The sequence below is a fragment of the Culicoides brevitarsis genome, chromosome 1 (assembly GCF_036172545.1).
Source record: "Culicoides brevitarsis isolate CSIRO-B50_1 chromosome 1, AGI_CSIRO_Cbre_v1, whole genome shotgun sequence".
NCBI lineage: Eukaryota > Metazoa > Arthropoda > Insecta > Diptera > Ceratopogonidae > Culicoides > Culicoides brevitarsis.
Genome location: NC_087085.1, coordinates 10211905 through 10238941, shown reverse-complemented (window position 1 = coordinate 10238941; position 27037 = coordinate 10211905). Strand labels below are relative to the sequence as shown.

The 27037-nt window shown below is 25.0% G+C and overlaps 1 protein-coding gene across 1 annotated transcript; it reads right to left on the bottom strand.

Annotated features, from left to right (window-relative positions):
• Positions 1–471: 471 nt before the first annotated feature.
• LOC134836449 (uncharacterized) lies at positions 472–24718 on the bottom strand. The gene is made up of 4 exons (XM_063851653.1): positions 24579–24718; positions 949–1521; positions 763–888; positions 472–664 (listed from the first exon to the last, which is right to left on the bottom strand). The coding sequence occupies exons 2-4, from the start codon at positions 1310–1312 to the stop codon at positions 618–620; spliced, it is 537 nt and encodes a 178-aa protein (XP_063707723.1). The 5' UTR covers positions 1313–1521; positions 24579–24718; the 3' UTR covers positions 472–617.
• Between the last annotated feature and the right edge of the window lie 2319 nt (positions 24719–27037).

Genomic DNA, 27037 nt, shown 5'->3' with positions numbered 1-27037 from the left:
AAATAGTTAAATTTGGTTTGAATATTAATATTAATATGAATATTAATTTAAAAAATATTTTAAATTCGTAAGAAAATATTAAATATGTCGAAAAATTAAAATTAAAATTAATTCGAAAAATTAATTTTTTTTTACGTAGTGAATTTAATTTAATTTTTTTTTTTTGATATATTATATTGGAAATTAAAATAAATTAATTATTTATTTTATTTTTTTTATTAATTTAATATTTATTTATTTTTTTATTTTTTCTACTTGCAGGAAAATATTCGCACAGCGTCTTAATATATATTTCTGACTTCGAGACACAAAATCTTCATACCGAAAGAAAACAACTCAATTTCATGTTCAAGTATGGCACATCAAGAACAGTTTTCTGTGCATGAAGACTTAATTGCGCTTCAACAAGATATTTGCGGTTGTACGAATGTGTGTTTATATAATTCGGTAAATTAAAGACATACTCGGCAAATTCATGGGCAAACGAATAATTTTGGCATGATCGATTAGTCGAATATTCATTGTCGTCATTTTCGTTGCGCACAAGATTCTTTGATGAGACCACCTCACACAAATTATTATTTAATGAAGATTATAAGAGGAAAAGTTTGTGCTACTTACACGACAAAGTGATAGAGGAAACATCGAATTCCCGTTGGTCGTTCTGCAAAAAACACGTGGCGAGGAAGAAGAAAAAACATAATTTTCCATTTTAATATTTATGAAGAAATATGCTAATGAATTTTTGTGTAAAGCACTCACCTAAAAAATTGTAAATTTTGCCTTGAAACGTTGCTCTGCCAGCATGACGTCTTTGTTGTGCCTTCACGAAACTCCGTGTCGCCTCACCCCATTCGTGCAATCCCTTATCCATGGACAATTGGATGCCTGTACAAAACAAAATTCATCTCAAAAACACAAGAAAATGGCAGAAAATCGAATTCTTACCTGTTGAATTGACTGTCGTGTTATTTTCCGAGTACGGCGATGGCGAAGTGCCTTCGAGCGGGGTCAAAAGAGGTATCGCTACCTTGTCTGTGGGCGTCGTCATCTCGACAATTGTGACAGCGGGATTTATGAGACGTCGATTGATGCTTGTTTCCGGCAGATGTGAGCCATTTTTGCGCCGATCACGTCTTTCGCTGACAATTTCGCCGACAACGCACGCCTCGCATCCCTCCTCGAGCAGCGTGTCGGACTCGTCGATAGACATAATTTCCGGCGGCATTGAGCGATGCGGACTGTGAGTTAGGTAACTGATGCGCGGATGAGGTTTATTGTCTTTGCCACCTATTCTATTGTGTTTGGACATCTCTCTGGGTTGGCGCACGGGATGACGAGAGAAATCGATGTGACGGCAGATAATTTGTTACTTTTTAACGGTAAATGTTGTGTTGTTGTTGATGCGTTGATTTTACGAGGTTGAAGTTCAAAAATGATGATTTTAGCAATTTTCATCATGTTTGAGACGGTGATTGATACTAAACATTTTCACTCTCATGACGCCGCACGGCTTGAATGCTGCAAAGATAGAGAAACAAACAGAAATCGTTAGTTAAGGTATTTACATAAAATTAATTTTTGACATTACGTCAGAATAATGTTAATGACTTGGTATGAATTATTTATTGATATATTTTTATTAATTTTTTTTTTTTTGAAGAATTAATTTTGTGAAATTATTAAAGTTTTTCGCTAACTTTTTATTTTTGGCTAAATAAAATAAAAATAAATAAAAAAAATTTAAATTATCTTATTTATCAAAATTTAATTATAATTTTTTTAATTTTCCTTATTTTACATGTAAAAAAATATTTTAAATTTTTCCAGTAATTTGTTTTCTAAATTTAAATAAATTTGCATTCATTAAAAATTTAAAGAATTTTTTTATTTTATTAAATTAAATTAATTTTAATTAATTTATTTTTATTTTTTATTTGGTATATTTTTTTTTATATATTTATATTTTTTGTTTCTTTTATAGTTTGTTTATTTTCATTTATTTAATTTTAAATTATTTTATAAATTTCGATTTATAAAAGCTTTTTTTTTTTATTTTTTTTTTTTTTATTAAAATTTTTGGAATTTTAAAGTTACGAAAAAAATTTTTTTTTTATTTATTTATTTTTTTGTATTTTTTTTCAAATATTAAAATATTTTTTTTTTTATTTTTTTTTAAAATTTTTTTTAAAATTTTTTATTTTTTATAAGTATTTTAATATTTTTTTTTTAAAAAAATTTTTTTTTTAAAATTTTTTTTAAAATTTTAGTGCTATTTTTTTTTTTAAAAAATTTTTATTTTTTAAAAATTAAGGCGGCGCGCTTAAAACATAATTTATTTTTTGGCTCCCAAAAGCTAAATAAAATTTTGGAAATTTTTAAATTTGGTATGAAATTTTTTTAAAATAAAATCTAAAAAATTTAATAAAATTTTTTTAATAAATTCAATTAAAAAAAATTTTTATTTTGAAAATAAAAATTTTTAAATTTCAAATTTTTGATATTTTAAAATTAAATTCAAAAAAAAAAAAAATTGGTAAAATTATTTTAAAAAATTTTAAAAATTTGATTTCGCTTTTAAAATATTAAAAAATTATTTCGATAAAAAAAAATATTAAAAATTATTTAAATGAAAAAATTTTAATTAAATTTTATTATTTATTAAAATAAAACCTTAAAAATTAGCAAAATTTTTGCTAAAATAAATTCTTGAAAAAAATTTTTTTGAATTAAAAAAATTTATCTCTTAATAAAAAATTATTTTTTTAAGGTCTTTAAAGCTTTAACATTTAATTATACCAATAAAATCCCGTTTTTGTCTATTTTTTAATCCTCCAACAAAATAAAAATCTATAAAATATTTTACCTGCCTACATTTAACGATTTAACGATACCTTTAACATTTACTCGAAACATTTCCTATCAATTACAGAAAAATATCATCTCTTCGCTACGTGACGAGATTTCGCAAAAAAAAAAATCGCACTAATAAAAATCTTCTTTGCCCTGAATATAAATGACCGTCTGAACATTAAATTTGCACGACAAAGTATTCCGTCACGCATTAACTGCCTTTAACGGTCTGTCGGCATGCCCGGCTTGAGTTGCGCATGTCCTGAATATTTGAATTTTTTTATAGCACGTCATGTGACCTTTGGCTTTTCGTTACGAGGGGGAGTTTCTCACGCTGTTTTAATGGCCTTTTAAGATCGTTGGTTGCAGCAAATGACATTTTTTAACGACTATCGCTTTTTGCGAAATTATTTACGATGACAAAAGCTGAGTTTCTTCGCTCGAGTTATAAATGCAGAAAAAAAAAATAGCGAATGACGACAAAAGAGACCGAACAATGCCCTTACTGATGCTATCAGTTCTTTTCAAACAAACTTTTACTGGCTATTTGGAGAATGGAAAATGATGATGATGGAGGCGCCTGGTTGATTTTTTCGCAAAATAGATGGAAATTTAAAATAGAACTTGATTCGTGGTAATGAAGTAATAATAACTGTCAAGGTAGGTCTGTTTCTGGCATTTTTACACCTTTGTCAATTATTCATCATATCGAAGGGCATATGGTCGATATTTGTTCTGTAAGCCAAAAATAATATACAAAAGCATCTAAAAATGGTCTGGAATCCCCATTTGACGTCGTTTATTCGCAATCGTCCCAAAATAACTTATTGCATGTATTTTTATTTAATTCCATATTGTTTCATTTGACGGACATGATTCATTATATTTCAGCGGTAAGTTCAGGTTGGACATATATTTTTTTGTTTATTACTCTGTTTACAATTTGCTGAATTATAGATGTTGTAGCATCTGTTTTCAACATGATTCACCATCATCATCGGCAAACAGATTGCAAACAAAACATAAATTTTTAATCTACTTTCGGTTAAAATTGAAATGCAATTTCACAAAAATTATATATTTTTATCGGGTTGTTGTATATTTTTTTTTGTACCTATACTTATTGACATGATCGCAGAGTCACTGATATTTTTTTTTGTGTGTCTCTGTAATAACTACAGTCAAAGGCATATAATCGGCATAATCGAATTTCCCCACGGAATTGCCGTTTTGTTTTACTTTTATGCCTCGTGTTGTTGTTGTTGTGTGGAAAATTTCAAAGTTCAGAATTTCCTTTATGATAAGTTTTGTACACAACAAGAACAGCAAGAAAGACACATAAGCGGTAAAGGCAAACACGAGAACAGGAAACGACAGTTAAAAATGATTAAAATTGATTTTTCTTCCGTTCTTTTGCTTTTTATGGTTGTGTTGTTGCTTCGTCGTGAGACACAAATGTGCGGTATAGTTTTCTTATAAATTTTTCAAGTTTTGCACTTGACACTTGGTTGGAGTGTTTTGGCGATAAAATGTGAGGTTATTGCACAGAAGGTGTCTTTACCAGATTTTTTTAAAAAGAGGTATAAAAAAAATTTTAAATTTGCTGAATATGAAATAGTTGCTGAATATCTCTTCTTTTTCTTTTACTTTGACATTTATTTATAAAAATTATCTACAATTAAATATAAAATTTTTCCCGATTTTGACATACGGATTAGCGAAAAACGCTGCTGAATATAAACTATAATAAATTTTATAGTTTGCTGAATATGAATATATTAGTTGAAACTCAAAATTTGCTGAATATAAATAAAATTTACGATTTGCTGAAAACATTTACTATTTAAATTTTTACGATATTCAGCAACTATTTTTTTTCATATTCAGCAAGTTATATTCAGCATATTTTTAACTAAATTAGCTGAATATGATTTATTTTTCAAATTTACAGTATTTTGAAAGTTGCTGAATGACAGGAAATATTCAAAAGTTTCATAAATTTTGCAAAAAGTCAAAAAATCCTGAAGAGCAAATGAAAATATAAAGTTGCTGAATATGATTTTTTTTGCAAAATAATTGCTGAATGAAAAAAAAAATTATAAATTTGTAAAATATAAAGAGATTCTGGAGAACAAAAATAAATCCAGAGTTGCTGAATATAATTTTTTTTCAAATTACGAAAGTAAAGCACAAAATTTGCTGAACAACAAGAAAATTTCAAAATTGCTGAATATCAAGAATTTTTCAAATATTTATGAACTGGTTCAAATATTGCTGAAAATCATTTAAAATAAATAAATCTTGAATAGCGAAAAAACAAGAGTTGCTGAATATGAAGAATCTTTCAAAATTGAAAATCATGCAAAAATTGCTGAATAACAAAAAAGAATTAAAGAGTTTCTAATTGAAAAAAAATTAAAGCATGCTGTATAAAAAAAAAGTATATTTAAAGCATTTTTATAATTCTGCTGAATATTTAATTTTTTTAATAAATCCAAAATTTGCTGAATATCGTTGATGAATAAAAATATTCCGATTTTGAAGACTGACGAAATATTTAAAATTTAAATATAGTAGTTTGAAAATCTGCTGAATATCAAATTTAGTTAAAAATTTGCTGAATATAACTTGCTGAATATGATAAAAAAAAATAACTGCTGAATATCATAAAAATTCAAATAATTTAAAAAATACGATCAAATTACTTGTTCATGTTTCAAATGATAACTCTTTCCAATCTTTTTTTATGTGCAAGATGATGCTGGCGTAACTAATGTTGCAACTAAGTGAAAAATTGCGGATCTTTTTACCGTTAAATGAACGCTATCTTGGGAGTCCCTCGAATAATAATAATAATTATGTGTCAGAAAATTGTCGCATATGAGCTTGCCACGAGTGTTTTCGTCCCTTATCAAGTGTATTATTAATATAAATTGTGTGATAAAGGGAAACGTCGTTCTCTTCGTCATTTTTTTTTACAAAAAACAATAAACCAACAAAAAGTTGAGGTGACAAAAAATAATAATAAACATTAAAAGGTGTTCTGTTATTTTTTTGAAAGACGTTTTTTTTTGTCTCTCGGGAGTAACTAAGAAAAGTGTCTTGGATCCTAACTCAAAGATTAAAAAGTTTTCTTTTCTTTATTGATGTTTTGACTGTCAAAAGAACGACCTTTGCTTGCACACTTGTGCTTACTGTGACATTTTTTTTTGCAAAAGATGAAAGGAAAAGTAAGAAGTCGAAACACTTTCAGGTATTTTATTTTTATTTGAGTAAACAATGACAGCCCTCGGGGTGTTTGCTCCCCCTTTTTTCTTTGCCGAAGAATTTTTTCTCGAAGGAATGCAGCAGCAGCAGCCCGAGCTAAAGAGACACTAACGATAAAAAAGAATTCGAAAAGAGATAAGAATCACACACAAAATGCTTACGTCGCTAATCCACTTGTCAAATTGAAGCAATTTCCTCGTTCTTTTTTTTGTGCACAAAGTTCGCATAAAGCGACGAAATGAGGCATTTACACAATATGTTGTCACTCAACCTCATGTAAGTAGCGTAAATGGCATGCTGAGTGACACTGATTTGCTTTTTACATGAAAAAGACTGCGGAGAATGAAGATATTCAACGTTTATGAACTTTTGACATAGAACATTCCGGGGTTTGTCGATTTAAAGTAGTTTGTACAAATTTTTCTATCAAAATTTATTTAATCTATGAATGTTCAATTTTTAAAAAAAATCAAGAAAAATTTATTTCAAAGAAATATGAATGAAAATTCCTAAAAATTGAATTTTAGAAATAAATAAAAAATTTTAAATACATAATTTTTTATTTTTTTTATTAAAATTAATTTAAATAAAATTTTAAAAATTAAATATTTATTTTGAATTATTTTTTATTTAATTTTTTTTTAGATGATTCATATTATTTTTTTAAATAAAATTTTAATTTTATAATTTAATTAAAAAAAAAATTAAATTATATTAAAATTAAAAAAAATATTATAAAAGAAAAAAAAATAAAATTTAAAAATATTAGGAAAATATACTAAATTTTAATTGTTTTAATTTAATTTAATTTAATTTTAATTTTTTTTTAATTTTAAATTATATTTTAATTTAAAAAAAATTAATAAATAGTGATGACTTTTTTAAATTAAAAAAAATTGGATAAAAAGTAATTAATTGCAAAAAAAATTGTTGATAAAGTTCTCACAAAACTTAAAATTAAATTAAACGTTTCTCGAATGCAGTGAAAAACTTACAAAAAAAAAATCGCCCAACTTTCCATTAGCAAAAACTCTGTTGCAAGAATAATCACGAAACATCATTATAAATTAAAACTTTCTCACAGCCGAAGTAAAAAAGTGAAAAAATATCGAATCAGTTTATTATTTTTCCATGATTGCATCGCACCAAGCCAACCAATCAATATTTAATCGCATGAAAAATGAATAATCAAAAAAAAATCCAAATTTTACGTAAAAACAGCTTTTGCGATATGGAAAAAGGGAGAAACGAACATTTTGTGCGGGATAAGTAGCAATTTTCATGTTCATTGCTTCAATATTCCCTCAAAGTTTTATTTATAAATGTAACAAAGTAGCTGCAAAAAAGCACTGAACAAAGAAATATAATGTTATTTATTTTTTTCATAATAATCTCATTCAACACGTTATGGCATGAATTGCAATATCAAACAACAAAAAATATGAAAGGAAATGGGCAGGGCAGCAAAAAACCCAAACAAATGATTTTTCTTTATTTTATTTTTGTTAAGTGTAGTTTTTTTTTTGTATATTCATTTTGCGGCGTAGTATGGTAAATACGAAAATTCTGCGAAAAAACCTTTTGCTCACCTCATAATTATTTATTTAATTCGTGCATTAATCGCTGATTGTGTTAATCTTTTTTCCAGAGAGTCACAACGGTTTGTTGGTCGCGTCAATGTGTAACTTGTTGTGGTTGATGGACTGTTTGGGGAAATTTTGTGTCTCGCATGAATTAAATTAACATAAAATTTTTGGGTTGAACATTTTTGAATTTTGATACAAAAAATTTCATGTTGAAAAAAAAAAAAAAATTTAATTAATTATTTTTTTCTATTTTTTAAATATTTTTTTTTTATTTTAAAATTTGACTTTATTTTTTTTTTCTTGCTAAAATATTTAAATAATTAATCAAATTAAGATTTTTAATTTAATTTTTTTATTTAAATTTTTTTAAATTTAACTTAAAAATTTTAATTAATTTGAATTAACAATTAAATAAAAATTTGTAAAATAAAAAAAAAAATATAAATAATTTAGATTTGATCTAAAAAAAATTCTAATAAAAATTTTAATAAATTTATAATTATTAGATTATTTTTAGCTCACACCTAAATATTTATTTTATTAATTAATTTAATTAATTATTAAATTATTATTATTTTAAATTTAAATAAAAATTCGTTAAATTAAGAAAAATTTTAAATAATAATTTTTTAATAAAAATCGATAAAAAATATTAATTTTTAGAATTCAAAACGTTTAAAAAAATTCTTGAAAGAAAAAAATTATTTTCAGAATAAAATAATTTTTATAATTTTTTTTTAATTTTTTTTTAATTATTTTTGTTTAAAAAAGTTTCATTTAAAAAAAATATTTATATTCTCAAAATTTATTTTTTTAATAAAATTTCAAAAATTCTCATATATAAAAAATAATTAAAATTTTTAATTTATTTTAATTTTTTTTTTTTTTTTTTTTTTTAATTTTAAAATTATTTTTAAAATTTTTTCAATACAAAAGAAATATTTATTTAATTTAAATAAATTAATAGAAATTTTGTGAAAACTCGCATCATATTTTTTTAAAAAAATTTTCAGTAGGAGAAACGTCAATTTTTGTCAGTTAATGAAATAAAAATTAAATATTTATGAAACACGAGAAAATTACATATTTATCGCGGAAAAAGCGACATTTTTTTCAAGAATTTACGGGGAGCATTGAACAAAAAAAAAACAAGCCATAAATATTCAATGAATTTTATTATACAGAAATTAATTGGCTAATCTAAAATTCGCATGTGAAATCATACTTTAGCAGCTTGATGTGTGTTTGCCACTAACTGAGCAATAATTATAAACTTCTTGCTCCTTGGCGCGTCGTGATTAGTAGCTGTTAGTGTCACACATAACATTTAGCACTCTCGACAAATTGTGACGCAAAAAAAGAAAACCTTCCTCCGGAGTGCACTGAGTTTTATTTTATGGAAGTCGGGCAAAGTAAAAGGTGCTCCAAAAGCTCACGTACATCACGACGACGGCATAACAAGCAAAAGTTTTAATTTACCCTTGGGTCAATTATAGCTAATAATACGAACAACAAGGAGTGCGCGCGCGAGACTTTCCATTATAATGTTCTACCTAATTTCATTTTATAATCCTGTCACGTTTGATGTTGCGGCATTCGTTCGAAAAACACACAGAAAACACTGCCAGTATATTTTATTAATGCAACAAGTTTCCAGTTCGCTGTTCACACAACATTGTCTTATTTCAGCTTTTCATTTGTGTGTGTTTTGTTTTTGTTTTAAGTACAACAAACAAAAGTTATCGAAGAACATGGCACATAAATATAATTTGCACAAAACCACATTATAAGCCGTTTATTGCATTTTGTGAGTTTATTTACACACAAAAACAACGGAAAGAGATTTAAAAGTGCCTTTTTCACTTCGAAAAGTGTGATTTTGACGTGAAGTACTTAATTTGGCAGTATCGCACTTGAACGTGTCTAAATTTGAATAAATTTTCAAAATGCCTTCGAGTTAAACGCAAATTTGCATTGAATTTATGCGACAATTAATTAATCAAAGACACGAAATGACATTGACATAAAAATATCCGGCGATGACATTTTCTCGATTACCTGCGAATTCCTCGGGGACTAATACTCGCGCACAAAACACGTATTTTATGTCCTTGCACGCTTGGCACGTGTTACACTTATGATTTTATCTGAGAAATTATTGGAAGGAATTTTTGTTGAGCAAAGGGAAAATTTTGCGAGTATATTAAAAATATTTTATTGAATCTTTTTGACAATTTTATGAAAAAAAAAAATATTTATTTTTTATTTTTATTATGAGAATCTTAAATTTAAAAATTAATTAAAATTAAAAAAAATTGAGCTAAATTATTTTTATTTATAAACACATATTTTTTAAAGAAATTTTTAATTTAAATCTCAAAAAAATTAATTTCCTTTGTTTTTATTCAATTTTAAAATTGAAATTAAAAAAAACTCTCCAATATAGTCATAAAATTATAGGTTAGTTTATTATTTTTATTTAAATAAATTCTTCTGTGTACTTATTACAATTAAGTTGATATTTGTTTCGACAGAAAAACAGATTTTTTTAAATATTCAACATTAAAAGAAATAATAAAAATTTAAAAAAAAAATATTTTTTATAATAAAAAAATTTTTCATCTTTAAAATAATTTTTAAATAGTTTATTTTAATTTTTTAAATTATTTTGATAAATTGATAAAAAAAAAATTAGAAATACAAAACTTTAAATTTTAATGATATTTTTATTGTTAAATTTTAAAGAATATTATTAAAATTTAAATTAAAAATTAATTTTAATTTAAAATTTTTAAAAATTTAAAAATTTATTAAGATTTAAATAATATTTCTTAAATTAAAGTTAAATATTAGAAAAAAATTAAATTAATTTTTTAAGCATTAGTTGAAAGATTTTTTTTTAAATTCAAAAAAATAAAGTTTTATTAAAATTAATTTAAATTAAATAAAGTTATATCATTAAATAAATAATAAACTTATTTAAAACTGTTTTTTTTTAATAAAAAAAAATTATGATTTAAATTGCTTTAAATTTATAAAATTATTAGTTTTTGTTTTAAATTGAATAATTTAAGAAATATCATTTTATGGAAAAAAATTAACAATTTTTGTCAAAAAAAAAAAATTAAATTTTATTATTTAAATTTTTAATTCATTTTAGCACTTTATCATTTAAAAAAAATTCAACACTTATTTTATTAATATTTGCACTTGAAATCCTTCGAGATATAAATTTTTCAAACAGAGAGGTAACACTTTCTTTTTTTGTCACCATTTTCATGCCTCGCCTCGCTGACAAAAAAACTTTTCTCAACTTTACAAATACAAACACTTATTTATTAATAACTTACGGGGGAGAAGTAACTTATTGCCGCACGTACACACAATTTTAATTGCACATTAAATATTAAAAATTACTTTGGGATAACCACCGGATACTAATAGAATAATAATAAACGATAATTGATTAGTCCCACATCACACATAAACTTTAAGACATTGATGACATTTTAAGAGAGCTATTATCGGTTCGAAGCCTTGTTGTTGTTGTTGTCGTTGCGGTTAATCAAATTATCGGTTTTCTTCCGATATGAAATTGTTTTTTGAGGCTTTTTTGGTTGACTGGCTGGTTGAAGTTTCATTGTTTTGCTTAGATAATAAAAATAACATTAAAGTTTCACGAGGAAGTCGTTGGCGGCGATTTTCTCGAAGGAACGAAAAAAAATCATGTATTAATGAAATGAAGCTCCTGAAAATTATAATATGTAAAACTATTCAGCTCGACGTGCTTGCAGACTGAAAATTATTTTTTTTTATTTCGCTGCTCGTTCATGCAAGAAATGCGTTGTTGTTGCCGTGAAATGAATACATAAAATATTTGACATGCCGTTTTTTCACATCTTAATATTTAATGAGTGGTGTAGAAAGTTGTTGTTTCGTTTCTTTCGCTTTGCCGCGTTCGTTTCGCTCGTTTCACATGTTAATAGAAATGAAAATGTTAAAGGATACGAAAAGGAAATTTTTGAATATTATAACACAAAAAAAAAAGTTTTTTTTTTATTTTTTTTACAACATAAAAAAATTACTCAAGAGAAAGAGGAGTGGATGCAAAGAATGTCGGACTATTTATTTTAATTTAGCTGTGTCAGCGTATTTTTCCTCTGTGAGTGTGGTGTGTGTTTGCTAATAAAAAGGAGGAGGTTCACATTCTTAATTCACAATTCATGCCATTTTCAGTCTATTCAAGTATTTATAAAACTACCTTTTTTAGTATTAATAACCTCATTTCAGAAATTGTTTATCGCATGCCCTTTATTAGCATCGCACTCGCTCACATGCGGCAAGCATATGTTCAAAGTAAACTAATATAAAATTTTGCCATGCCGATGTGTGTTCTTCTTAATGTATCCTGTACCGGAGGAAATATTTTTTTTTTATCCATATGCCTTTTTTTAGCGTTCATTATAAAACGCATATAGAATGTGGTAAACCTGCCATGGAGCTAAAGAAAAAAAAAAGTTTCGTGTTGTTGTTAAACAAAAAAAAAAAAAATGTGAGGTTAGAACACTTTTTGTTCGTCAACGGCGCGATGTTAATGGAAAGGAACATTAACAATATGAAGTTTTTTTTTGTACATTTCACTTTCATTAAAATCATAGTTGGGGTTAATTTGAATATAAAAGTTATGAAGATATTTATTTTAAGGTTGAACCAAGTTTGTCGAAAAAGTGTTAAAGTTGACAGATTTTTATCTGTGGTCTAGACTAGATTTTGTTATTTGGAGAGGATTGGGTAAGAAAATTTATTAATTGTTGATTTTTTTTTTTGTAAAATTTAAATTTTATATCGGTCATTTTGGGTTATTTATTTTTATTGTTCTTAGTTGACCTTAATAAATTTTAAAATTTTTGCATTCAAAAAATTAAAATGAAATAAATTTTTATTTTTATTTATATTATAATTTTTTTTTAATTTGAAAAAAATAATAAAAAAATATTTTTTTAATTAAAAAAAAATAATTAAAAAATATTTTCTTTAAATAATAATAAATAAAAAAATAATAAAAATAAATATTTAATTTAAAAAATCAATTAGGTACCTATAAAAGTTATTTTCAAAAAATATTAAAAATTAAATAAAAAAATTTTAAAAATTATTTATTTTTAATTTAACTTAATATCAAGGATTTTTCAATACTTTTTAATTTTTTTTTTCGAAATAATTTTTGAAAAAATTTCATAATATTTTTTGGTAAATTTTTTTTTATCATTTTGTCGAATATCAAAGAAAATTAACAAATCGACCAAAAATAATTAAACATTTACTCAAACTACTAATTCCTTTGTTCGATTCAAATCAAATGTTTACAACACGTGTTAATTCATTGCAGTCAGAATGTGTTGAAATGTTGATCATCATTAATTATTTGGTCCACTTGTATTGTTGTTGACATCAGATTTGTTAGTGTGGAATAAATCTACTCGATTGTCAATTTGAAATACATTTTAAATCTATTGATTGCATGAAAATTATTTTTTTTTCATTTATTTTAATGAAATAAATTATTAATAATTAGAAATTTTAATTGTTTATAAAGAATGAATAAATTAATTAATTGATGATAGAAATTTGAAAAAAAAAATTAATTGCTGTTATTTAATAATAATTAAATATTTTATAATTAAAAATGATTTTCTTATTGAAAATAAAAATCTGTTTTTTAATTTTTAAATAAATTCTAAAATTTTAAAAAAATCTATATTTTTATTTAAATTAATAGAAATATGCAAAAATTCTAAAAAAAAAAATTTTTTTAAATATTTTTAATTCAAAAAAATAATTTTTTATTATATAAATAATTAACTTTAAATTAAATTAATTTTTTTAAATTTTATATTTATATTTTTTTGAAATAATTTTTAAAAAAATAATTATAATTTAAATATTTTAATTTTTTTAATATTTTTTTATTCAACGATTTAATTTAAATAAATTATAATTTAAAAATATAAATCAAATTTTAATGTGTTGATTTTTAAAAAATCAATTCCGCATACATTTTTTTACAATTATTAATTAACATTGTTAGCAACCTGTTTATTTTTCTATTAGTAAGCCTATCATATCATTAGCCTCCTTTTTCCTTGTGCAATACAATACAATCGTGTTCATTTATTAATTTATGGATTTTATTGATCTCCTGCAAGCTGCATTTTTTATTGTAATTGAAGGTCGAGCAGCAGGGAATTATTCCGAACGGAACATTAACTAATAATAATATAAAAAAATCAAAACGATCAAGACACCCACTGATTTGTAACATATCCTGCATCGCCCACAAAATTAAAATAATTGAACAATCGTCACATTAGGTGAGCATCCAATAGTAAAACTACACACCGAAAAAAAAATTGATTCAAATCGCTCGATAAATAATTGATAATAAATGCTTGACGAGTTCATATATGTTCACTGACGACGACGACGCGGCGTATCATCATCATCAAGTAGCGAAGCAACAAGTAGAAACAACTTTTTTTCGTGTAAAAATAAATGTAAGTGCTTAGAAATACATTCCATCATCCAAACGCCCGCCCCATTCGCTCGTCAGTATGATTGATGGTCCGTTCTCCGCTGATTAGGTGTTTGTGTGTGTGAGTTGTTGTCTGACTGGAGGCTCGAAACAACAACCACCAAAGTGTTGATACGCATGTATAAATAATTTCATTCATTCCCAAAACTCTTTATGATAATTTATTTCATATTTTTTTTTCGTTTTCGTTTCGTGTCTGTCAAAAAAAAAATAAATAAATACAATGAAATTAAATATTTCGTGTACCAGGCGTCTCCATTTGGCAAGCTTCGACTGCTTTTTTCATTATTATTTACACAATCATAAACCGCGCCGCAGAAATGATAAATGCTCTGTTTTCCAAGGATTAAAATGTTTTTTAATTAAAATACAATAAAATTTAGCTTTCGGTTTACGCTCAACGCGACGTTTGTTGTTATTTATTCATTCACGTTGCCTCATAATCATTTCGACGAGCGTTTTTATTATTTTGTATTCTGATTGCTGCTGTTGGCGAAAAACTGTGGATTTATGATTGTTTTTATGTTCACTCATTTGAATTAAATGTCATCACCTCGCTCTACTTCACGTTTCGTCTTGTGTTCCGAGCAACTTTTTTTATGCGACAGAGAAGTTGTCAGTAAAGTACGAGAAAAAAAATCGATGGTATAGTCAACTAAATTGACTTTTATGAATGAATGAATGAATGGATGAATTGAAAAACGCGAAAAGGAGGAAGTGAAAAGGAGAAGCACGTGCACGCATTTAATTTTCCATCTTTCATAAGTTTTTTGGGAATGAAAACAGGGATGGAAAAACTTTTGACGTTAACTTAAAAAAAAATATGAGTCTTACGCCAAAAAAATCTTTTAAGTCATAACTTAAGCTTAAGTTTTGACTTAAGTTAAAAAATAAGTTTTGTTTTTTTTTTTTTTAGAATTTTAACAAAAAATTTCGGAAAGTCAACCCCTAATTAGCTTAAGTTGACTTATTCTTAATTTTAAGCTTAAGTCAAAAGATATTTTTCTTTTACCGTAACTTAAGCTTAAGTCACAAAACTTTTTCTTAAGTTAAAGTTATGATCAAGTCAAAATATTTCTGAAACTTTTAGTTAAGCCGAAAAAACTTTTGACTTGAATGCTTGAACTTAAGAATTTTTTGTGACTTAAGCTTAAACTTAGATAAAAGAAAAATATCGTTTGACTTAAGCAGTATGTTAAGTTAAAGTCATTTGAAGTAAATTAGGTTTTAAATTGTTGATCATTTTTATTAAAAATTTCTGTTTATTTTGAAAATTAGAAAATTGCAAATTAAGTTTATGTACTTGACTTAATATGATTAATTCTCAAACTTAAGTCAAAACTTAAACTTAAGTTTTTGAATTTTTGCCCAATATTTTCTGAAAATTTTAATTTTGCTGTAGAATTCTTACATTTAAGGAAAAAGTCAATAAATTTTGACTTTTGAAAAAAAATTTGTTTAACCCTGAACAAAAATTAATTCCGCGAATGAATGAAAAATTGAAAACTGGGTTGAAATAAAAGTTCCGAAAAAAATGAAGCGAACGCGAAGGCCTGACCTAAAACATTTCCGTTAACATGGAATAAATTTACATGAATAAATAATAATTGAAAATGAAAAAAAAAATTAGGTAAAGAAAGCGACTTGAATGTGCATTCACCCAAGCAACGTTATTAATATTGTTGTTTGAACTGAGTCATCGAAAAATCGATTTTTATATTGCTTAACTTATTTTTAGCAAAACAAAACAAAAAAAGTACAACGAAGAAAAATTCAATTTTATTTTTAGAACATTTTACTTGATTAAAATTGCTTTAAAATTAGACATGAGTTAGAATTAATTAATTTTTGATTGACACTTTGTGATATCGTTGTGTTCTTATCAGTAACTTGTCTGGACAAAGTTTTATCGAAATTCAACGGAAATATTCACTTAATGGAGTTTAATAAAGTTTACCTCAGGTAAGTCGATAACCATTCAATTCTGAAGTTGTATTCGAAGAATTTACATTTGCAGGAAAGTTAATACCCGATAAGTATAATAATCAAATAAAAGAAGTCAAACAAGTGGCGTTCAGACAAAAACGTAGCTTTATCGTGTTGCAAAGAGACCGCCCCCCTTCATGTAACGAACAATGCTCGTGTCCTACTTACAATTCTTATCCATTAGAATGCGAAATGCTAAAGAGCACTAAATGCCTACCTTACCTCGTTGTCAACATTGTTCCTTATTATTCATATCTCTCTCTTATTGTTCACACACAGCATAATTCGCTTTTTGTCCTTTTATTATTATTTCTTGTTATTTCCTTAGACTTGAAGGTGAGCTCATACATATTTATTTAACACACAAACTTTGTGACATTTAAAGTTTTGGATAAATTTATTTTAGCGCAAACGTCGTCCCGTGTTTGTCACAAAAAAGAGCATTTCATTTTTCGCATTCACAAAACAAACAGAAGGCATCTCATTGCATACTAATACATTAATGATGATGATGATAATAACGCAGAGCCAGATGAAAAACGTCAAGCGAATTATCATTATACGACACGCGCAACTTGACAAATGATTGTGAAAACAGGAGTCAAAGAACGTGTTCAGAAATTTTTAATGGCAAAAGGTTAAGCGAAACTGCATCTAAAAAAAGTGGTCATTAAAGCACTTTTGAAAAAAACGAAACAAAAAACGGGTTCAGCGTGTTTTATGATGCGAGATTTTTTTGTAAAGAACGAATATATTGCAGTTGTTTTCAAGTAATTTTTTTATTCAGAAGTAGTAAGCAGAGAGAAAGACAGGTGTTTTCTATTACAAAATTTTTCGTTCATGCAAATGCACTTGAAGTAAGTATTCATAGACTAAAGAGTTAAGTTTAGTTGGAAAAAAATGAACAGAAAATTATAACACCCATGTGAGAGATATATATCCACTTATTTTTACAGACTGACGTTCTTTTTCACATAATTTACTGAAATAGTAGCGAACGTATATAGTTGCTACCTCTTCAATGGTTTTTACACGCAAAGAAATCTTTATACCGAAAAATTTAAGAAAATTTAACAAAAAAATTTAAAAGTAAGATATCTTTCAGAATTAAAGGTAAGAATTTTTGATCAGAAAAATTTAATTTTTTTATTATATTTTATTAATTAATATTTTCTATTAACTATCTTTGTTGAATATTTTTATTTTTTTTTTAATTTAGGAGGATCAACGGATAGATGACATCATTATAAGATGGTACAAGAAAAAACTGCAACACTATCATGTATAAACTTATTATATTAGCTTTTTTATACAGCACTGAGAATCCTCTTAACATGAGGATAAGCTAAAAACAATTTAAAGAATCAGTTGTATTCATCACAAATGGATATTCCATGCAACATGCCACGGTAAAGGAGCAAACTACTGCACAGAAGACTCTTGTAGATTTTTTCAGTTTTTGAAGAAAATTGTATAAACAACATTTCGGATTAAGCATGAGTACCTTTATTAGCAACATTAATAATGCTTGACTTAGAAGAAAAAATGAAAAAAAAGACAAGAATTTCTCAAAAAAAATCTGGCACTGCTGCGTGGATGAGTTTTTGGTCTTACTTATTCAAGACAACTCTAACTAACAACAATAACTCAATTGTTCAATTTCTCGTCCCAAAAAGTTTATTTGGAACCATATTATCATTATTTGTTATTCTTCGTTTTTTTAAATAGCGAACAATCGTTGTAAACGCTCTATCTATTACACGCCAAATTTTTATATCAATATAACACGCATTTATCCAATATTTTTAAATATCGAATAGAACTTGTAGACAAGACTATAATAGTACTAACTCATACTATTGTGCGAAAAAATAATGATTGGAAGAGTGAATCATCATATTATTGCTGAAACAGAAGAAATATTTACCATAAACTAATGATTTGTTGATTCGACATAAAAATATTTACATTACTTTAGTACATTAGTGAAATTAGTCTCAAAGGTCAAAAATAACCAAAAGCCTGATATTTTGTTTTCGTGTTTGCTTTTATAAAGTCAAGAATATTTTCAAAAAATATTTGCTTTTTTAACAGTAAAAATATTTCTTCGCGTGTACCATTCTTAAAGTAATGCACAAAATTCGTATTTTACCCTTTATTACTATGATGTACGATTAGTTGGGATAATTTTCAAATACTTGTAAGTTTTAAAATGCAATTTCTTATAATTACGCCTTTTGCTCCTTTTCTTATCTCTTCGTATCTCTGTTCCATTATATTTTCATGTAAATCACTATAGCTAACAGTATCTCGTGATCGTGCAGAATTTCCGGAAACACGTGAAATAATGTTAGTTATCATATCACTTACAATTTTCATTCCCAACTTGTAATTTCACTCGCATGAATTTACGAGAGGGATCACGAGAGAATACTCGTGCTGCTTGTTGATAAAGGATTACTCGTTATTACAAAATTTAAAAGTAAAATAAATTAGGATCCGTGTTGTTGTTTACTTGTTGTTGATAGATTATCCCGTTGTCGAAGTACAAAACTTTTCGAAAACTGATCCCTATTTGTTTGAGTAACAAAAGTTTGGCGAAAATAAACCAAACAAACACCCAACTTTTTGCTCCTGTTTCGTCATTTGATTCACACAGTTGAATAAAATACAAATAAAAATTAAATGTTTATTGCTTACAGGTCCGAAAATTAATTTCATTACTCTTTTATTTGTTTTCGATTACTGTTTTGGTCTAATAGTAGAAGGTGCACAGTCTGCGTTATGTTAGGTAGTACATCGAATGACATTAAACATTAATGGGTGTTGCAATGATCGTGTACATTCGGAAAAACAACTAGAAAAATACATGTTGCAATAAAACACCTGTGCAATAAAAATAGAAAATAACAGATTAACTTATATAACAACACTGGAAAATTGCGTTCCGTATTCTATCCTAGTTTTTGTGCCATGCCTCGTTGAGCTATTTATATGCAGCAGCAGCAGATATAATGATACGTTATGCCAATCCAGGTGTTGTCGGTTGGTAGTTTGATTTTATGCTTCATATGGCTTACCTCTTTCTGAATAAAACACAGAGATAATCAACACAATCTCTAATTTACTGGACATAATAGCATGCGTGTGTGTGTGTGTGCCTTACCGCGCCGTTAACGGCTTGACAGTAATCAATAAATTAATTGGCATTGGAGCATGTTTTTTTGTCGGGTAAAGCTCCGCTCTATTTCGCCATTAATATACCTTCATGTGTCACTCAGCTAGCCAAAAAAGTGACAAAAAGCACACACTTATTGAATAATGTATCGTTCGGAAACAGTTTCTTTCGCTTTTTTGTTGGATCAAACATTGACAAAAACTCATGCATATTTATTATGTATGAGGAAGGAGGCGAGGAAAAACTACAAACGTGACAAAATTTATCTATATTCCTTTCTTATGGGGAATTTCCGTATAACCGGCAACGGATCGTGTTAAATTATGTGTGAATGAAAGGTGACCGAGGGAAAATCGTGTGGCAATAAGTAGTTAAATGTGTCGTTACTGCCGAAAAAAGATATCGAGGAATATCCCGCTTCTAAATCTGCAAAATTGATAACGCAAAATCAATTATTTAGTGGGTCATTTTTTAATAGAGCGGAAACAAATTTATTGAATGTGGTCTTTTTTTGCAAGTTTTATCGACGAAACGTGTAACGACTTTTTGTCTCATTTACAATTCAAATGGAGACGACTGGTAGGTTTTGCAAGTCAATAGTTTTGGAAGAGCAAAAAATTCAATTGAAAACCAAAACTTTTGATTTATTGCATAAAGAGTCTGGTTCAAGTGAAATTTCTTTCAAGCTCATGTATTATTTATAAAACTTCAAATGGTCTTTTGGTATCAGATTTAAAATTCAATGTTTGTGTTTACTTTAAAAATGCAATCTAACCTTCCTATACCAACATGTAAAAGTTGTCGTGAAATTGATATCTTTGCTATTTTTTTTATCAAAGGGATTTTTTTCAATTTTTATTAAGTTAAAAAAAATTAAAAGCATTTTTTGAATTACAACAGTACAAGAATAAAAAAAATAAATTTAAAAAAATTAAAAAATTATTCAAGATTTTATAATTAAAAAAATAAAATAGTAAAATATATTAAAAAAATTAAAAATTTAAAATTAATAATTTTAAATTAAAAAAATTAATTAATTTTTAAAATTAAAAAAAAAAATAAAAAAAAAAAAATTAATTAAATTTAAAAAAAATTATTTTGAATTTGATAAAAAAAAATATTTTTTAATTAAAAAAAAATTATTCGAAATAAAAATTATAAAATTATTTTTAAAAAATTATTAAAATAAATAGTACAAAAATTAATTTTTAAAATTTTTAGAAGTTAAAAATATTAAGAAAAATTTTAACAAAATTTTTAAAATTTAATTATTTAAAAAAAATCTAATTTTTAATTTTTTTTTATATTTAATTAAAAAATGGATAGCCCATAAAATGTATTTTTTCTGAAAATCCTTAAAAATGCGTTTAAAAACCCCGACTCGCATGGATGACTCGAATGTGCTTTTTTTTTTAAATAGAAACAACTCAATAAAAAATGTACATATATTTTTTCACAAGAAACGTAATACGAGGAAATCCCTTGTCGCTGTTGAAGAGTAATCCAAAAACGAATCGACTTAATGAAATTATAATAAAGGAAAGAGCAAAATTCAATTTGAATCGATTTTTTATGATTTGTTGTTCCTTTCCTCACAGACAAAAATAAATCTAAATTTGATTAAAAAATAGACAAATTCAAAATAAATCCATCGAGACCGAATCGAGACAAAACGCTAGTTAAGCTAATAATAAATTGTTATACAAAAATTATTTTTTTTTTAAATTATTTGTGCAAACAGCAATAAATATTGTTAAATCGATGAATCTGTTTCTCTCTAAATATTTCCTCAAAATTTTATTTTCTTCTATCACGTCAAGCTTAAAGAAAAACAAAGCTTGAACCTAATTTAAAACGTAAACGTTCTTTATTTTAATATTTATTGTTGTCATTAAATTACAATTTTCTTATACGATATTTTCCTCAACAATTGTTTTTGTTATACGATTACGAGCAAAGATTGTGTATTTTTAAGGAAAATGAAAAGAAAAAACAAAACATTATTTTTTCAGTGTGTCTACGTCGCTGCTGCACAGATATTTTAAGAGTGCCATTATTTTATTATTAATATTATCGTTATATTATTAAATTCCGATTTGATTTTGCAGGCACGAGCTCCGACGATAGACACTACAAATTCAATCAAAAATAAAACAAAATTGATTGACATTGATTGTATTTTCTCTTTTTTAAAGTCTCAATGGAGGGAATTGAATAGAAAACGTATTGAATGAAGTTTTGTTTAAAAATATCCAATTTCACGAATGCATTTTTTCGTTAATTGACTGAAAAGTGCTCCGAGCGACAAGAAAATATTTTGTAAAGTTAATTTTAATATTTTTTTAGATTAAAAGAGTGGCTGCGGTTCTTTCAGGGACTCTCTGCGGTTTTGTCCCTTGATAACAATAATCTTTAACATTTTCAAGTAAATAAAGAAATGTTAAGAAAGTTGCATGAAAAAGAAGAAAACAAAACAGCAGGTGCTGAAAAAGGGATTAAGATTTATTTTTCACCGAGAAATTGCGAAGAAAAAATACCAAGAAAGTAAGACCACAGCAAAAGAAATTCAACAACAGTGAATTATTATGATTATCACTTTGTTTCTTGGAAGAAAAAAAACTAGCATAGAATTTTATGAAGAATTTCTTTCTAAAGAATTGTTTTTTGTTTTAAAGTAGAAAAAAATATTTCGCAGAAAAAAACGGAAGTTTATAAAAAATTTTAGTAAAAAGAATTAATCATTTTATGGGAGGATCAAGAAATTTTACAAAAGAAAAATGACTCAGATTTTTACTAAAGGAATATTTTAATAAGCATTGATTTTTTTTATTTTTCATTTTTATTGAGAAATTATTTTTTTTAAAAAATCAATAAGACGTTAAATTTTTAATTTTTTTTCTAAAAAATCTTTTATGGAGTTTTTATTTAATTTAAAAATTAAAGTTGTTAAATTTTTAAAAAATTTTCTTTTGAAATTTTCAAAAAAAAAAAAATCAAATAAAAATTAAAAAAAATTTTTATTTTGTGGAATTTTGTAAAAATAAATTTAAATTAAAATAAAATAAAATAAAATTAAAAAAAATAATAAAAAATAAAAAAACGTAAAAAATTACAAAATTATAAAAAATTCAAAAATAATTTTTTTATTTCCCTTAATTAAAAATAAAAAAATAAAATTTAAAATTTAAATTAAATAAATTAAATAAAATTCAATTAAATTAAATAAAAAAATTAAAATAAAATAAAATTAAATAAAAAAAAAATAATTAAATTTTAATAAAAAATATTTTTTTAAATTAAATTTTTTATTAAATTTTATTTAATTTTTTTTGCTATATATAAATATAAAAAAAAATTAAACAATTATTTTTACCGAGAACTAAAAATAAGACAAAATTTCCTCAATATTTTAAAAGTCCTTTGAATGCAATCAAAAACTTGTAGGTAAACATAATTTTCTTTCAAAAAACAAAACAAACAAAAAACTTTTCAAATCATTTTTTAATCACGCACGTACCTTTATTCGGAACAACTTTTACTAACACGATAAATAAATATTCTCCTTTAAATACTCTTCTTGTCTTATTTCTTAAAATAAAAGGGCTAAAATTTTCTCTTTAAAAATAAAATAAAATTATAAAGCAGGGGTACATTTCGCACCAAATAAAAATCTCACCAGAGGAAATTAAAATTCGTCACATTACGAAATAAATAAAATAAAAAAAAATTATGTAAATAAAATAAAATTTATTGTGCAAAAGTCGGTTTGGCAAAATGTAAAAGCGAAATCTTTATTAAAAAATAAAAATAAATTTAATAATGTCTTAACAATAAAGGTTAAGGAGTTTGTTCGTGTAATAAAATATAAAATGGAATTTAAACTTATTTTTTCTCTCTCTTTTCGTTTCGTTTCGTGCTTTACATATACAAACAACATTCATCTATTCAATTTATTAATTTATCCATTTTATTACGTTTTCATGCTCGTTTAACATACACACCTCACGTTAATTTTTTTCCTTTCTAATATCTTTATTTATTTTTTTTTTGTGAAAATATTATTCCGGATACCAAACTATACCGTTAATTTTTTTGAGAACTAAAAATAAGACAAAATTTCCTCAATTTTTCAAAAGTCCTTTGAATGCAATCAAAAACTTGTAAGTAAACATAATTTTCTTTCAAAAACAAAACAAACAAAAAACTTTTCAAATCATTTTTTAATCACGCACGTGCTTGTACCTTTATTCGGAACAACTTTTACTAACACGATAATCTCCATAAATATTCTCCTTTATAATACTCTTCTTGTCTTATAAACATTCTAAATAAAGAAAAGGGCTTGTACAAATTTTCTCTTTATTCCCTTAATAATAATCCCAGTTCCCTACCATCCTCCGCAGCTAATTATAAAGCAGGGGTACATTTCGCACCAAATAAAAATCTCACCAGAGGAAATTAAGTCGGAAATTCGTCACATTACGAAATAAAGTGCCAAAAAAGGGACATAAAGCCATAAAAACCGCAAAAAAATTATGTAAATGCGCCTTTGCCGCTACCTTTCGCGCGTTTTAGCGGTTATTTATTGTGCAAAAGTCGGTTTGGCAGAACGATTCATGTATAAAGCGATTTTTTGACATCTTTATTAAAAAATAAAAATATATTTATTTATCGACCTGCTTGTGGCATGTCTTAACAAATGGAAGGTTAAGGAGTTTGTTCGTGTAATAAAATATAAAATGGATTTTAAACTGATTTTTTCTCTCTCGTTTCGTTTCGTTTCGTGCTTTACATATACAAACAACATTCATCTATTCATTCGGTGATTTATTACATTTATCCATGATTTATTACGTTAATTCATGCTCGTTTAACATACACACCTCACGTACTCTCGCACACAGGTAAAAAGAGTCTTTACTTCCTCTTCTAATATCTTTATTTATTTTTTTTTTTGTGAATAATATTATTCCGGATACCAAACTATACCTTTTATAGTAAAAAATAAAGAAATAAAAGTTTTCCTAGCAACCAATTTTTTTGCTTGATCATTTATTTATTATATATTAGACTAAATAAGGATCTTATAATTTATTTGTGCCCATACGATACTCACCTAGTTCTCGTTGTTGCAATAATAATCGTTACAGTTGTATATGGAACCATTACTCAAGCATGCAGCAGCGCCCCACTAAAGTTAATCAATATTAAAATATCGATAGAACTATTTTTTCGTTTTTTTTTGTTATTCCTTTTAATGCTATTCCTATTTTAAGCGAATTGTGTACTACATATGTATTGCATAGAGGCTTGTCTGACTGTCATTACCATTCGATGTGTAGCAATTATTTATGTTCTTGTATCGCGACTCGCCACTGTAATCATATTTATGTCTAAGCAATATTAGCGTTCGTCATTGAGTTGAGACACCTTTATGTGAAAAATAGGGTCGAAAAAATTTTTTGACTTAAATTTTAACTTAAGAAAAATTTGTGAGACTTAAGCTTAAGTTAATGACTTAAGATTTAAGTCAAAAAAAATTAATGACTTTAAGTTAAACTTAATTAAATTTCGATTAATATTTTTTTTTTGAAAATTATTTATTTTAACAAAATATGATAAAAATATACAAAAATATTTGAGCTTTGAATTATTCTTAAGTTTTTAAGTCAAAATATCTTAAATTAATTTTCTTAAGTTTGAGATAAGTCTTTGAGTAAATATTTTAAGTCTTAAGTTTTTTTCGATCCTGATGAAAAAATTTAAAACAATAAAAACTTAAGACTTAAACTTCAAAAAATTAAGAATTCAACTTAAGAAAAAATAAGAGAATATTTTGACTAAACAGCTTAAGTCTTCTTAAATTTAAAATAAGTCAAAATTCAATTAGTTTTTGGCTTTTTAACCAACAAAGTTTTTGTTTTGGAAATTTAAAAAAAAAATAATTAAAAAATTTTTTTAAGTTTAAGTTAAATTTTGACTTAAGCTAAATTTTAAGTTTTTTTTTTGAAAAAAAAAATTTTTTTTTTTTTTTTAAGAAATGTTTAATTAAGACAAATTAAAAAAAAAATTAATTTGTATTTTTAAAATTTTTCTTATTAAAATTAATTTAAATTATTTGCCAAAATATTTTTGAAAAATAAAAATTAATTGAAATTTAAGTTATTTTTAAACTTAAGCTTAAGTCAATTTTATTTTAATTTTAAATTTAATTAATTTTTTTTTTATAATTTTTTTTTTCTTAAGTTAAAGATTTTAAAATTTTAAGTCAAAAAGTTTTTTCGGCCCTAATGAAAAGCTTTTACTTTTTTTCATCATCAAATCAGAGACACTTTTGTCGTTGTTGTTGTTGTTATAAATACGTTTCGCTAGTAGTAATGATATTTGTTGGAAATGAAAACACACACACACACACGTGTAGAATACATTTTTACCTAATAATAAAAAAAAACTGTAACATATTTTTTATTTTTTTTTTCTAGCTTGTGAACGTAACTTGGCAATTCATGAAAGCACTCAATGCGATGTTCGTTGAAAGGCGATTCGGTAATAAAACACGGACAACGGTCTTTCGTAATAAAGGGAATTACATGTGTAGACATGGCAACATTTATCGAGCCAGATAGATATAGTGTCAAGGTTTTGATGCGCCGTAAAGTGCGATTGAGTTAGTAGCTCGTCTTTAATTTGTTTTTTGTTTTGTTTTTAGGGGGCAATTATGGAGCAGCAAAAACAGACAATACTTAAGTTAATGGCAGAAATTATTGCCTGGAATTTGCTCGTGATACAATATTATAACAAAAGAAGAAAGAAAAAGAGTAACAGAAGAGTTGAACACAAATGTGGAGTATAAGAAAGTTGATTACTTTATTTTCTACGAAGGCACGTGTCTGGTTGGAATGCAAGAAAAGACCATGCGTTTCCACTTAAAGTTGATTGAAGATTTTTTTTTATTTAGTTTTTGTAATTTTTTGTTTTCAAGTTGATAATTTGTAAGAAAAAAATCAAAGTTTTTTTTAAATTGAATAAAAAAAATTAATTAAAAATTAATTTTTAAATGACAAGATAAAGTTCATACTGGAAAAGTTTTAATATACATATAATAATATTAAAATATAATCAAATTATATAAAACTTTCTCTGAATAATTAAAATCTTAATGAAGCTAAAATAGAATAAAAATAAAATTATTTTTAAAATATTTTTAAGTATTATTAAAATTGACAAATTTATTTTTAGAAGAATAAAAAAAAAATAAATTAAATAAAATAAAATAAAATTAAATAAAAAATAATTTAAAAGAAAAAAATAATTTTTCAACTTTGTAAATAATAAAATATCCATAGAAAATTATTTTTTTTTTAATATTTATATTTTTTAAAATTAATATTAAATAATAAAAAACTTAGATTATGTTTTAAATTAAAAAAAAAATAAAATAAAAATTTGATAAAAATATTAAAAATTAAAGAAAAAATTTAAATTATGAAATTTCAATTATATTGTATGAAGTATCATATAAAAAATTCAAAAAAATAATATTTAAAAAAAAATATTATATGAAAAAATTTATGA